General features: G+C 42.2%; 1 protein-coding gene across 2 annotated transcripts in view; it reads right to left on the bottom strand.

Annotated features, from left to right (window-relative positions):
- The window catches only part of PDCD6IP (programmed cell death 6 interacting protein), a 30569-nt gene extending 19563 nt beyond the window's left edge, over nucleotides 1–11006 (bottom strand). Inside the window, exons 1-4 of one of the 2 annotated variants that reach the window (XM_026034993.1) lie at nucleotides 10694–11006; nucleotides 4960–5014; nucleotides 3241–3310; nucleotides 159–286 (exon numbers count right to left, since the gene is read on the bottom strand). In XM_026034993.1, the coding sequence (XP_025890778.1) occupies nucleotides 159–286; nucleotides 3241–3310; nucleotides 4960–5014; nucleotides 10694–10899 (459 nt within the window). In that variant the 5' untranslated portion in view covers nucleotides 10900–11006. The remainder of the gene's footprint in view (nucleotides 1–158; nucleotides 287–3240; nucleotides 3311–4959; nucleotides 5015–10693) is intronic. The other variant, XM_026034994.1, reaches the window with a different exon arrangement.
- Between the last annotated feature and the right edge of the window lie 1827 nt (nucleotides 11007–12833).

Raw genomic sequence — 12833 nt, 5'->3', positions numbered from 1 at the left:
TCCATCTTGATAGTGAAGAGAAAATTACATAGTAAGCCAATCCATCTTGATAGTGAAGAGAAAATTACATATATATGTGACGGTAAAACTGAGATACTTATTCAATGCTCTGCTTATTCAATTCTGAATTCCAGGGCACAAGCAGAAAGCCTCTGTACCTGGTAGTGTTTAGCTGCAGCTTTCAGACCTTCATCATTATCTAGATTCTGTTCGGCTGCAATCTGGCTTGCTAATGCTCCACAGTTGAACAAAACACAAGTCTTCTCATACCCCAAACTTGCCAGAGCTGCAATCAAGAGAGAGAGTTTTAAAAAACCAACCTTGAGTATGCACCAGCCTCCTGCACATGTGCCATCACTAGCACTCTGTATTTAAAGACACCAGCAGTTTCGAGCCAAACAAAAGAAACAGACTTTTAAAATCAACATTTTCTTAATTTCACAAACTGAACATAGCTCCTTGTTTTGAAGCACTTTGTGAAAGAAGGGCGTTAGACTATTCAGACCATTAAAAGTTTAAAAGCAGTAGCAGAAATGATCCAAAAGACTTTCCAACTACAGGGCAGTTTTTATCCTCTGAAGACAGGGAAAGACACAGAACCGAAAGATAATCTGAAACATGAACTTATGTGCATTAATCACTCTGCAATAACTGTCCACTTTCGTGCTCTCACTATCCTCTCTCACYGAGGAAAAAAGCTTTTAGGAACCCTCTATCTTACCATGGATTGAGATGTAGGAGATGGAGAAGCCTTTCCCCTCTGAAAGCTATTATCTCAGATTGCATACACTGACAATCACCTCGGTTATACTCCAGTTATACACGTACTGTACACAGGGCATATATTTAAATATTTTCTTAAATAAAACATGCTTATTAGAAAACTGCAGTTTCCAGTTCCTGTAGTTCTTCATTGCCCCAGAGGATGGAGCTCACAGCTCTACAAACASTAATATCTGAGCATCAGCCATTTTGAATCTATTAATTTCCTCAGGAAAATATGCGAGTGTGAAGAGGCAACTGTTGGAAAATCTATACACTGCAGGAAGTGGTTCAAGGAGGATACTGATGGGATGCATTTGTTTAACATCCATCGCTTTTATACAGCTATATATTTACCTGACACATCTCTGAAACCTCTGTGTCAGCAATCCCTGACCTGYGGTAAATTTTCAGGTAAATAGCCACAAACCAGACAGGCAATTTTCCCTCAGTTTCATTCCTTGAGTGAAATTGGCTTCATTTATTTATTCATTTAGCTAACCTCTCTCCGAGAAGTTTATTATTTTTTTTYCYWWTTTTTTTTCTTTTTAATTAAGGACCAGAACACCCAGAATTGCTTCATACTCTGGACTAGGTCCCAAGTACAATTTACAACAGCAAGAACAGTTGAATTCAAGCAGCCAGTTTCTCTTGGCTACCCCTGTAAAACAGTCAAGAGCCTCTGAATTTTAAAGGTAGATGGGAAGGGAGGAAGAACAAACTTAGTATGTCATAGAAGCAGGACCCAGAATTGACGAGGCAGATCCCTGGATCTTGCCCCCGTGGAAGTCAAAGGAGCTTGGGGTTGGATTTCCACCGGGAGAAAGGATCACCTCACATTCTGAAGTCAACAGAAATTCTATCCCCTCAAACACTGAAAACCTTCCATTGCACTGATAAACCTCGGTTAATTCTGATCCAAAGTAAAAAGATACAAACACGCTAGCCTTAATCTGGAGAGCAGCATCTGAACAATCTCCAATACAATATTCTAAAAGTATACACAAGAACAATGTGCTTATTTCTTTCCACCAATTCTGAAGTTCCAAAATCTATTTTATTTCACTGCTTGCTCAGTGCATTACTCATCTCAGTTAGAGRTTTCTTGCATTTTTCACATCTCATRTGGACTGTTGCATAAACCTCTGGCCATCTGCCTCAGACTACTATATAATTAACCTGCAGATAAGCAAGTTTTCTCAAGCTGCTGCAACATCACATGTATACAAATTCTCAGGGTAATTACCAACATTAGAATCACTGATGGCTCTTCTCATGTCTATAGTGATTTACAGACTACATTCAGGTCATCATTAAAAATTCTCCACCTTATTATGAAACAGGTTCATTTAACATGAAAAGCTAGCATTAGAAAAGCCAGAACTAAACAAATTCTAAGAAACGAAAAGCTGCAGCTTCAAGTAGGTGCTTGATTATTTATAAAGGAAAAAATATGCATAGCATCTGCTTCAACATAGCAGCACGGTGTACTGTTCTGCATAAGCTTTGCACACTGCAGCTACAGCATGTGCAGTTTGCATGTATAAAGCTACAGCAACTTGCACTAGTTGCTAACAGAAAACTATGCAGCGCAGCAGTCAAAACTAAAACACAACAGAAAAGGGAAAAAAAATCTAAGAGATTTTCAGACTTTGTCTGACATGTCAGGATTGCAATGACTGTCTTATATTGCTAGTCATGATGAATACGTAGGTATAAATGGAGAAACAGCTCACCAGCAATGGAAAATCACCACCAAGCAGCTCCCTTAATTTTAAAGGATTCTGTCTTATCTTCTCCGGGGGCAAGTTTTCTAAACCTTTTTAATGTTCCTGAATTTTCAGCATAAGATTATGTCTATAGGACTAAAATATACCATAGAAACAAATTCCTTTTGCTTTCAGGAAACCATTATAACTTGGTTTTTTTACTGATAGCATTCACATGCATATGAAAATGCTTTAAAAAGAAATGATAGGAGAATCATTTCAGGGCCCTCTTCCTTCTGAAAGCAAGCACGATGCCAGACAAGCTAACTCAGGCCAGCTAAGCATCGCTGCCCTTTTTCTTTAAGGAACTTGCTCACACTTATACGAGCACATCCCAACAGGATGCTGTTCAAGGAAAAAGAGTTGGGGTAACAAAAGTCTACTACTGGAACTTAGCACTTGAATAATTTTCAGAGCAAGTTTAAGGAGCATAATCTCCTTTACCACAACTATTTTCAAACTGTGTACTTGTGCCTTTGAAAAACAGACAGTGAATGGCTATTTGAATTTATTTATAGACATTTTTAGCATGGCACCCATTTACTCATTAGTAATGTTGAGATGATTAATCTGTTACCAATATACCTGAATTAATTCTAAACCACTCCTGAAAACACTAAAAATACAATTTACCCACCACATGAAATATACAAAAATATTCTGAAAATGTATGACCATTATTATTTGCACTTTCCCTATAACTACATACCCAGTTTGACAGATCCTCCAAAAAGTGATCCTTTATCAAAGGCATCTTTCCATGTAAATGTCACACAGATCTGAAAGATATGGGAAAAAAAGAGATTTATTAAATACATAACATTCAAAAATATCCCAAATTCACATATTTATTCTTTGTTATTCTAATGATGTAAAATGCTGAATTCATCTCTAACAATACAAACATCCCAGGAATTTCAAGAAATCAATGATAGGTAGCTTAAGAAGTTTATTCTATGTTCTTTTCTTTCAGTTAGCTTGCTCAAGCCCTTTCAAGAAGCAAGATGCAGACATTCCTCCCACAAAGAGTCTGACAGGTATGTTTACAGGTGAAATGAATGACCCATCCAGACATTTTCCACAGTTTCAAATTACTAACTTAGCTGGAACTGCTTTGTAATACATTTTTTATGCATATTAAAAGTGAATTCAATACAGGCATTGTCAGGAAACCATTTGGGGAAAGAGAAAGCAGGTAAAACAGGTGTGTCTTATGCTACACTTCTCAGCCTGTATTTCAAAGACAATGCAAATATTTCATAGACTCTGCTTTGAAATTCCACAATTTGATTCCCTATTCAGTTGCTCTAAATGCAGGCAACTGCTATCAGTCCAGAAAAAGAGAAAAAGATCATTTTAAAAATGGCAGAGAAGAGTAACTTGAGTGAGGTCTGCAGTATCATTTACTAACATATTTTCCTCCAGCAGCCAACCTCGCTGAAGTTCTGCTCACCACCTTCAAATTCTTATGAACTGCTCTGCTCATGGGAAGATCATTTTCAGACCTTGTTTCTAAAACTTGCCAGTTCTCCGTGTCTCAAGGCTTGCAGATAACCACATCAAAACATTTACAGACTGGAAACTCAAGGGAGTTCGTGGCTATAAGTTAATGCAGCTATGTAGAAAATTCAAGTAAGCATAAACTGGTAGAAAACCACTCCTTTACCCTGTGTCCCTGAAAAGCATTTTTTTTTTTAAATCATAACATTGCCATTCAAATATATTTTGGTTATAAGAGAACTAGAAGTTGTCCTATTTGCAGACACTCCAAAGAAAACATGTCTTTCTCCTCCTAAATATAGAGACCTAAAGATCTATTCTAGTTTCTAGCCAAGAAAAGGGGTTATGTTAAGGAAAGATGGTAGAAAAATAACTTAATGAATATAATGCCTACATAAATAGTAGAGACAGAAATAACATGGTAAACTCTTCAGTGGGCAAAATTTGTTAGCTACTATGAATGAAACATCTGTTCTACCTCAAGAACAGAGGATCACATTCCATCTACTACCAACTAACATTTTATTTTCCTCATATAAATTATGTTTAAAAAGCCACTATAATATAAAGCAGATTTCTCCTTGGAGAAAAAAAAGAGAGTGTTATAGAGAATCTTTCAGCAAAGTGCAGCTCCTCCTCAGATGGACTGCAGTGACTGCCAACCAAAACCTAAGCTTTCCTGAGCCTGTGTGCTGGCACCTGTAAAATGAAGGCAATCACAACCACCAGAGGTGAAGTCTCCTTGTAGATTATATGGGGCTACAGAYTGAAAATAACCAGAGATTAGAAAAAGGCTCAGAGATTGCCTTGCCCAAGAGAAGTCCTGTTCAGTGGATTAGATATAGACTTGTCAGAGGCTCTAGGTGCCACGACTATCACTGCTACAGTTTCACGACATATATTTTAACAGCTTGATATATCTTCTTACCTGATTTTCAGAGAATGGAAACTTTGGCTCAATAGAACACAGCTGATCATAGTACCTAAAAAAATAAATAAATAGATAAATAAAAGGAGAGAGAGAGCACACTTGTGAGCTTTGTTTCTTGTACTGGCGAGGAAAAGGCCACTGAACTGCCTCGCAGTTACGGGGCTCACTTGCAGCAGAGAAAGATGCTCTTTTGCAGCAGAGGGGAGCCACAGTACAGGGACAGAAATTCTACAGATTCAAGGGCAGGCAGCCTGGAAAAGTGCACGCTAACACTGAAGCCCTGCCTCAGGCAGGAGACGCAGCTGAACCACCCCACTTGCAGAGGGAAGGTGGATTGGGAAAGTTTCATGCAAAGGAGTCTCTGTACCAACGGATGTGTGAAGGCAGACAAAGTATTAAAGGCAAACATTAGATGTTAAATCATGATGCCAAAAGAAATTATATATACATTTAACTAGTATTTATAAGCTATAATACACACTCTTCATCCTATTTTCTATTCCACTCTCCTACAATTTCTGAGTCATCTGTTTCAACTGCAGCCTCTTTGAAACAGATGCCATTTGCCTGACACAATATCAACTGAAGAGCCTCACCCTGATAAAACTCTTCCCTTTTAAGCTAGGTTTACATTAGAGCACACTGCAGCGGCCACAGGCAACTAAACCCAAAAGCTCCCCTACACCATTATTTGCCTGCTCGCAGTGGAAGATGTTTAGGAAAGAAAGTCAGAAAGGCAGCAAGGACAGCAAAGCCCCCCACACAACTTTGCCAGACAACAGTCGGCAGGTCAAGGTTTTCGCAAGCTGGATGCGAAATCTGCGCCATGCATTAAACATGAGAGGCTGGATGCACAAAAGGAAACCTTGCAACTGCCAGATGCAGGAAAATGGTAACACATGAAGTGCTGCTCCCTATGCCATCGCTGCAGCACCTACAGGCATACATCTGACATTGCAGTGGTCACATTTCTTTCTAATTCCACTTATACTCCCACCCCCCAAAACACATTGCTGGCACTAAGTCCCACAATCTGTGTGCTAACCTTGGTACACATTGTTCCTGTTTCCTTAAATTGTCTACCTAATTAATAATCACTCCTGATCTGGAAACAAAGCAGATGCAAGAGGCCTGCACTTCTCTGACAAAAAAAAAAAAAAGTGCTAACATTTAAAAATTCAAAAAGTGTTTGGAAAGGTCAGATGCAACATTAAAATAATCCTTAGCACATCCTTCACTGAATTTACATGTTTTTACACATGCACACACTTAAATTTGCTCTTAAAAGAAATTGTTCTTAACAAAAACAACAGCAGACTGCAGACTTTTATTGGGACAGCAGTTCACCAATATTGAACCTTTACTTTCAACAAGCTACCACATACATCAAATGCATAGTTGGGGAAAAAAAAATGCAGATTTTTATGTTCCTAATGTTTTCTTTGTCTACACAAAACTATTAATCTGTTCTCTAGCTTGTCACAGTTCAGCATGAGGATTGCTGCAACAAAAGTGGTCATTACAAATCCAATTATCAAACGTACTTTTCCTATAATCAAAGCTGTTTTTTCAAAACAAAATATTGGCATGTCTCGGAGTCTGATAACAAACTATATGATAACACAAGTAACTCACTTCTTTCAAAACTTTTGAAGTGAGCACAGTAAAGATACTAGCTTAAAAAGTATGCATACTCTTGGTAGAAGACTCCTATTTTGACCAGATTTCTTTCAATAGCTAGTGATACTTGGAAAGTTTGTGACACAAATGTTTTTTTTTCTCTATTGCATCTTTTTTCAAATGGCCTTAAATCCAAGCCTGATCTATAAACAAAACAGCAGCCTTTCTCTATCTAAGCAAATTCAGCTTTGCATGTTGATGCTCTCATGAGTAGGTCTGATCTGATTTAGCACACCATCATACTCATTCCTTTCCATTTCGTGATTTTCTTCACTGATGCCGATTCACACAGAATTAGACCGGAATTAGTTCACTAACCTTAACGCTGAAGATGATTTCCAAAGCTTTACCTAAAGCCTTCCTTCACCACACCTTCCTAAAGCCTTTCCCTGATCTCAGTGCAATCTTTTCCCAGTAGGACACAGAAAACAAGGCTTCCCCTGCCGCCTCCTCCCCTCCCAGTGCCATTTGTCATCCAAAACCCACGGATAAAGCCAGGCTGCCTTCCCACACTCCAGGGCTACTCAGCCCTGAGCTGTCATAAGGGCAGAGACAAGATAAAATCTCGCTACCTGGCCTTCTAAAGCCAGAAGGTAGCCTAAGTATTGGCTGTTTGCAAACAGGCTCTTTTGAGCCCATAGAACTACCACCTAAAAAGAAGGCAAAAAGGTGCATGTTCCTCCCAAACATGCACACTGGCCTATGACAGCGGTTAAAAAAGTATATATGTTACTTTTTATTATTGTAAGTATGGGAGGATCTCTTTTTTTTGTACCTGAAATTCTGCTCAAGATTTTATAAACTCTTTAAATCTCTGCAGCCTCACAATACATGAAGTAATTTAGTTTTGCTTAGCAGTAACTGCACATTGATTTAAGTGGTAAATGAAATTGTTAGCCATATAACAGTGTAACACTAACAGCACGGAAAATAAAGCTGAGATTGTACAGTGATGGAAAATAGGCTTCAAAGGAAAAAAAAATGATGCACAGGTTAGTCGCACACTGAAAGGTGAGAGTAAACATAAAAAGGGAATTATTTAAAATAATATTTGCAGAAAATGAACTATTAAGTAGAAAGAGAAAGGCACTGGCACACAACATAAATGAGAGAGCAGAGAAATGGAAGTGTTGTGCCAAATTAATAAACATATGAACTGTGTGAGCCCCAGACACAGCAAAGAGAGAGAGAGAACAGATGCCAGCAACTCAGATGTAGTTCTCAAGGTAGAGCTTCCTTTCATTCAAGTCAGCATTGCACACAGTGCTTAATAAAGTGGAGTTACAGCAGCTAAATTTARAAGTCAAGATCTTAATTACAATTTAATTAAAATACAAGTATTCACTTTATGCATGGAGAACCTCCAATCCTGTTCCTCCCTCAAGGAGCCATAAAGAAAAATCTCCTTCCTAAGGATCTAAGATACCAAGCTCTGCCTTCACTCATCTTAGATAAGCAGTGCAGTACTGAACTCGCAGACAGAAACCAGGACCACAACTTGCAGTCCACAGAGAATGTGGCCACTCAAAACAAAGCCATCCATCCTGCTCTTAGAAGGGCTACAAGAGTTGCTAGCTAAATTAAACTGCTTCAGCTCAATTAAACTGCTCAAACTTTTCAGAAGAAGGTTAGCRGGTCCTGTTTCTCTTTAATATTGGAAAGCAAGGAAATTCTTGAAGATATAGTTACACTAGAAAAAAAGAAACTCAGCGCCTGATCAGATTTGGTATGACAGAACACAGAACTTAAGAGGAAACATCTGTACCAAACACCTACACTCCATTTTACCTTTAGAGTACTAAAACACTTAAAAAAGCAAAGCCTTAAAGCAGACTGTTTTCCCAAGCTGTTGTGTTCATCAGTCAAAAACYAGCGTATCACGTATCTCCATGGCTGTACTGTTCCTTTACTCTTTGCCTAGGCAGTAAGGCTGCAACAAAGGACATTTCTCATATAAAATACACCAAATTCCTCAGTAACTACTCAACAAAGAAAGATATTTGAAAATCAGAGATTAATTAGAATCAAATTAATCCTTAGTTTTTACCAGATAATCAGTCTACAGTGCTCTACCAGGTGTGGCATACAAAAGTTATGAAAAACAAGTGCATGTAAAAGGTATGCATGYTATAAATAGCTCTTCCAACCTTACCTGCTTCACTAACCAAAGTTTTAGACATGGTGAGTGTAAGCTGCATCTTACGTCTCGCTAAAGGAGCACTTAAAGACTTARCACAACTGTTAAATAAGGACAGAAAAGTATTTGAAACTGGAGAGAGAAGGGAATTTCAGCAGAATTGCAAGGAAGTCAAAAGCTTTTGCCATCATGGCTTGAATTAACTTAACGACCTACAAGCATCAGAGGCAGGTCTCATTCAGCCCCTGTGGCTTTCAGCCATGGTCCTTCTATCCTCTTTTCTGCCAGCTCTGATCTTCATCTGTCCTTGCACTGAACTCGTCCAATTTGCTCATCTATTAGGGAGTCATCTATATGTTTTGGTGGGTTTGCTGCCTTCCAAGACTGGCCTAAGAGAAAGATGARAACTGGAGAAACAGACAGAAAAGCAAAGCAGAACTTCCTCCTTTCAGCCTGGGAAAGCTGTTAGGCAAAGCGCAGTCACATGACAAGATCAGGCCAAACAAGTATTTCAGATATAAATTAATCACAARCCCCACTGGCACCATTAAAAAAGGAAACTAAAGTCAGTGTTTGAGAGAAGAGAATACCCTGCCTTTCAGCTTGAACAGCAGGGTTCATCCTTTCATTCACAGGTTCTCATTATTTCCCTGACCTTCRAAAAAAGCATCCACAGAAATAAACAGGAATAGAACAGGAAGCTACAGAGATACCATAAAGCACAATGATCTGTACAGTCATATGTGTTAGAGCCCAAACACCCAGTGAAGGTTTGATAAGGTAAAAAAGGAAAAGCAATTTGCTATCTCTATAGGTTGTCACTTATTTCTTTTATATTTCTTTTCTTTTTAAATCACAGAATATAGCAGTGGATGTTGAATGTATTGATGCTGAACTATGATAACATTTCAGAGATCTGTCACGTCTACAGATATAATTTTCTACTGTGCTAGTGAAGCACAGCCTTTGCTTTTATTTAAAAATAAAGACTTTGGTGTTGCAAGGTCAAAGCACAACACAAGAGCTTTAATAAACTCGTATTCTGGCATCAGAGAACTTTGACCCCAAATTTCCAAATAAGAGTACATATGTGGTACACAATTTCAAWCAATTAATCCCAATGACTTCTGCAGGTAATGAGCTAAAGTAAACAGGCTTGAAATGTTCCCAGTGTTAAAGAGCAGGCTGCTGCAGTAACTCAGTCCTGCAATTCGCCAGCATTGCAGAGCGATGGAAAAGCGCCTGTCCTTCTGCACACCATGGGGCAGGCTGCACGGAGCAGCTTTCACGTGGTCTGCCAGGGAGAAAGTCCAGATCTACCTTTCGTGGGCAGGAGGCGCTAATTTACCTTTTGCCCACCTTCAAGAAGCCTGGCACGGCAAAGCCGCCTGCAAACTTTTTATAACACGGAGAGCGTGCTAAGTTGGAAATACGCTTGTAGCTCAGGAAAAACGCAGTGAGAAAGTATCGCACAGGGGGAAGGACTCTGAAGAAGGAACGCTGGGGAGGGGGAAACGCTAACGGTAAACCAGACAGCGCGCACAGGCTGCGGGGAGTCGTTTAACCGAAGCTGCTGCCCCTTTTCCGCGAGGCGCCAGCAAGGGCTGCCCGGGCGCGGCAGCACGGGGCACGCCAGGAAGCGCCTGGGGGCTCGTCCCTGCCAACGGGCCGTTCTGCCTGTCGTTGGCGCCAACGGCCGCGCTCGCCCCACAAACGCGGCGCGATGGGGGCGTGCCGGCGGGTGAGGCCCCGCCCACACCTGCGCAGACTCCGCCCATATGGGAGGCCCCGCCCACACCTGCGCCGGCCCCGCCCACACCTGCGCTCGCCCCCCTCCCCCAACCGCCCCTCGCGGGAGCCGTTGGGGGCGGCGCGGAGGGGAGGCCGCCGGTACCCCCGCCCGGCCGCCGGTACCTCAGGAGCGTCTCCAGGGAGCTGTCGTGCTTGTCGAGCGGGCGGCCGAGCGCGCTCTTGCGCAGCTTGCTGAGCTCTTCGGCCGCGCGGCAGTGCTCGGCCTGGGCCTCGCCGCTCGGGTAGCTCTGCTGGATGAACTTGTTCAGCGGCTTGGCCAGGTCCACCTCCGAGGCCTTCTTGAGCTGCACCGAGATAAAGTTCGTCATGGCGGCCGGTAAAGCGGGCGGGCGGGCGGCCTCGCTGCTGCTGCCGTTGCCCGCGGCCCGGCTCCCGCGCCGCTCCGCACTTCCGGGATCGGCCGGTCTCGCGCTCGCTCCGCAGTGACGTCACGCGCCGCTGCCGCGGCCCCGCCTCTCCGCGAGCCGGCGACGGGCGGGGCCGTTGCGCGCGGCCGTTGCGGCCGTTGCGCGCGGCCGTTGGAGGCGTTGCCGCCGTTGCGCGCGGCCGTTGCCGTCGCTCCCCTGCCGAGCTCTCAGGGCCCCGATAGGGCTCCGGACGCTGAAGAAGCGCAGCTTTTTTGAGGGTGTCTCCCGAGCCCCTTCTGGAGGGAATAAAGGAAATCTCCCTAAGCAGTAAAATAACTTAGCCCATAAGCCACATTGTCTATCAAAAGTGGTGGATCCTTAAAAAGTCATATGACAATATGACACATGTGAGGGTTAAAGGGAAGCAAAGGATCCCACTCCGCCCACACCAAAGCTGGCGTTGAAAGTGCGTGAAAACCGGTCGCTTCTCCATAGCTAATGGTGCAGTATAGTGACTGTAAAGGACAGTGTCACGTGTTTCAGTAGCCATACGTATGTCATGCATATCACTCACTTTCTGCTGACTGCCCTGTATAGCTTAAATAGGTAAAGCAGATATGTAACCTCCAAAGTTTACTTGTATGGAAAATTGAAAGTGGATTTTCAAACACTGCAGAATATTGTCCTCATTCCACATTCATTTTTTTCTGTCACTTGTTACAGACTTAAAGTTATTAGCTCACTATTTTTTATTTTGTAAATCTCACTATGAGGAAGATACCTGAGCATTAGCATAACTAGGCACAGTAAAAAATATTTGTTTTTGAATTCTGTAAAAGAGTGTGTTCTAGATGTTGTGTGGCAGCCTACCAGCAGCTACCACACTTCACACTTCAGCTACCTGCTCAAGTGCGCTGTGCTGCGTCGGGGCTAAGCTGCACCAGTATCTTTGCTGCCTAGTGGTTATTAAAGTCAGTGCGATAAGGGAGAGACCATGAGCTCGGTTTGAGAAACTCCTGTGACCACTGGGAGGGGCAGCTCTTCCAGTATTAACAGCAGCCTTGTACAATCCCAGGGCTGCTCCAGCAGCAGCAGCCTGGCCTTGTAGGGCGCTAGCGCAGCCAAGTAGGCACCGGAGTTGCCCCCGTTCTCCTGTATTTGGGTATTCAGGGCTTGGCCAGGTTGCACCTGCTACAGGCCTTGACTACGTTCACAAAAACTGTGCGTATATGTGAACGATTTTTTGTTGCACTCCTAGCTTCCTGAGTTGAATAAGAATGAATACATGAATTTCTGAGAGCTTGATCAAGAACAAAAAGGAATTGTTTTAATTTTACTTAAAAAAAAAAAAAAAAGCGGAGGGAGGGAATTTTATTTTACAGTAATCACAGAAGGTGAACCCCACTGACTTACTCATACTTGATTATAAGAGATCCCACAATGTCTGTTTGTTTGTTTGTGTCACCTARTTTTATTGCCCCACACACACTTGCTAACATTTGGTTCCTTAGCCTGAGTCAGCCTTATCCTGACTGCATTTTCCAGTGCCCAGGAAAACCTCCACGCTCACAAGCTGAGATTTGGATGAGGCTTTGGACACAGTCAGCCGGGCAGCGGCCTCCATTTGTTCCCAGCACCAGCACCTTACGCGGTGTAGTTGGCCTACACCCCACCGCAACATGACGTGGTTGCCTATAGATGGAAGAAGGGAGGCCGCTAATACCTCCCAGCGTACAGTCATAAACATGGAAAGGGTGTGAACAGGGAAGGGCAAGATATGAGATCATAGTTTTACTTTTGAGCCCTGTTGACCTTTAGGTGGCTGCTGCTTAGCAAATGCAACCACTGATCCTCTGCATCGCTGAGCCCTTCACCAGCATAGCACAGAAATTCCA

Source organism: Nothoprocta perdicaria, unplaced genomic scaffold (genome assembly GCF_003342845.1).
Source record: "Nothoprocta perdicaria isolate Ctin4 unplaced genomic scaffold, notPer1 scaffold_154, whole genome shotgun sequence".
In the NCBI taxonomy this organism is placed as follows: domain Eukaryota; kingdom Metazoa; phylum Chordata; class Aves; order Tinamiformes; family Tinamidae; genus Nothoprocta; species Nothoprocta perdicaria.
Note: the sequence above shows the minus strand (reverse complement) of the source record. Positions and strands in the feature narration are given on the sequence as shown.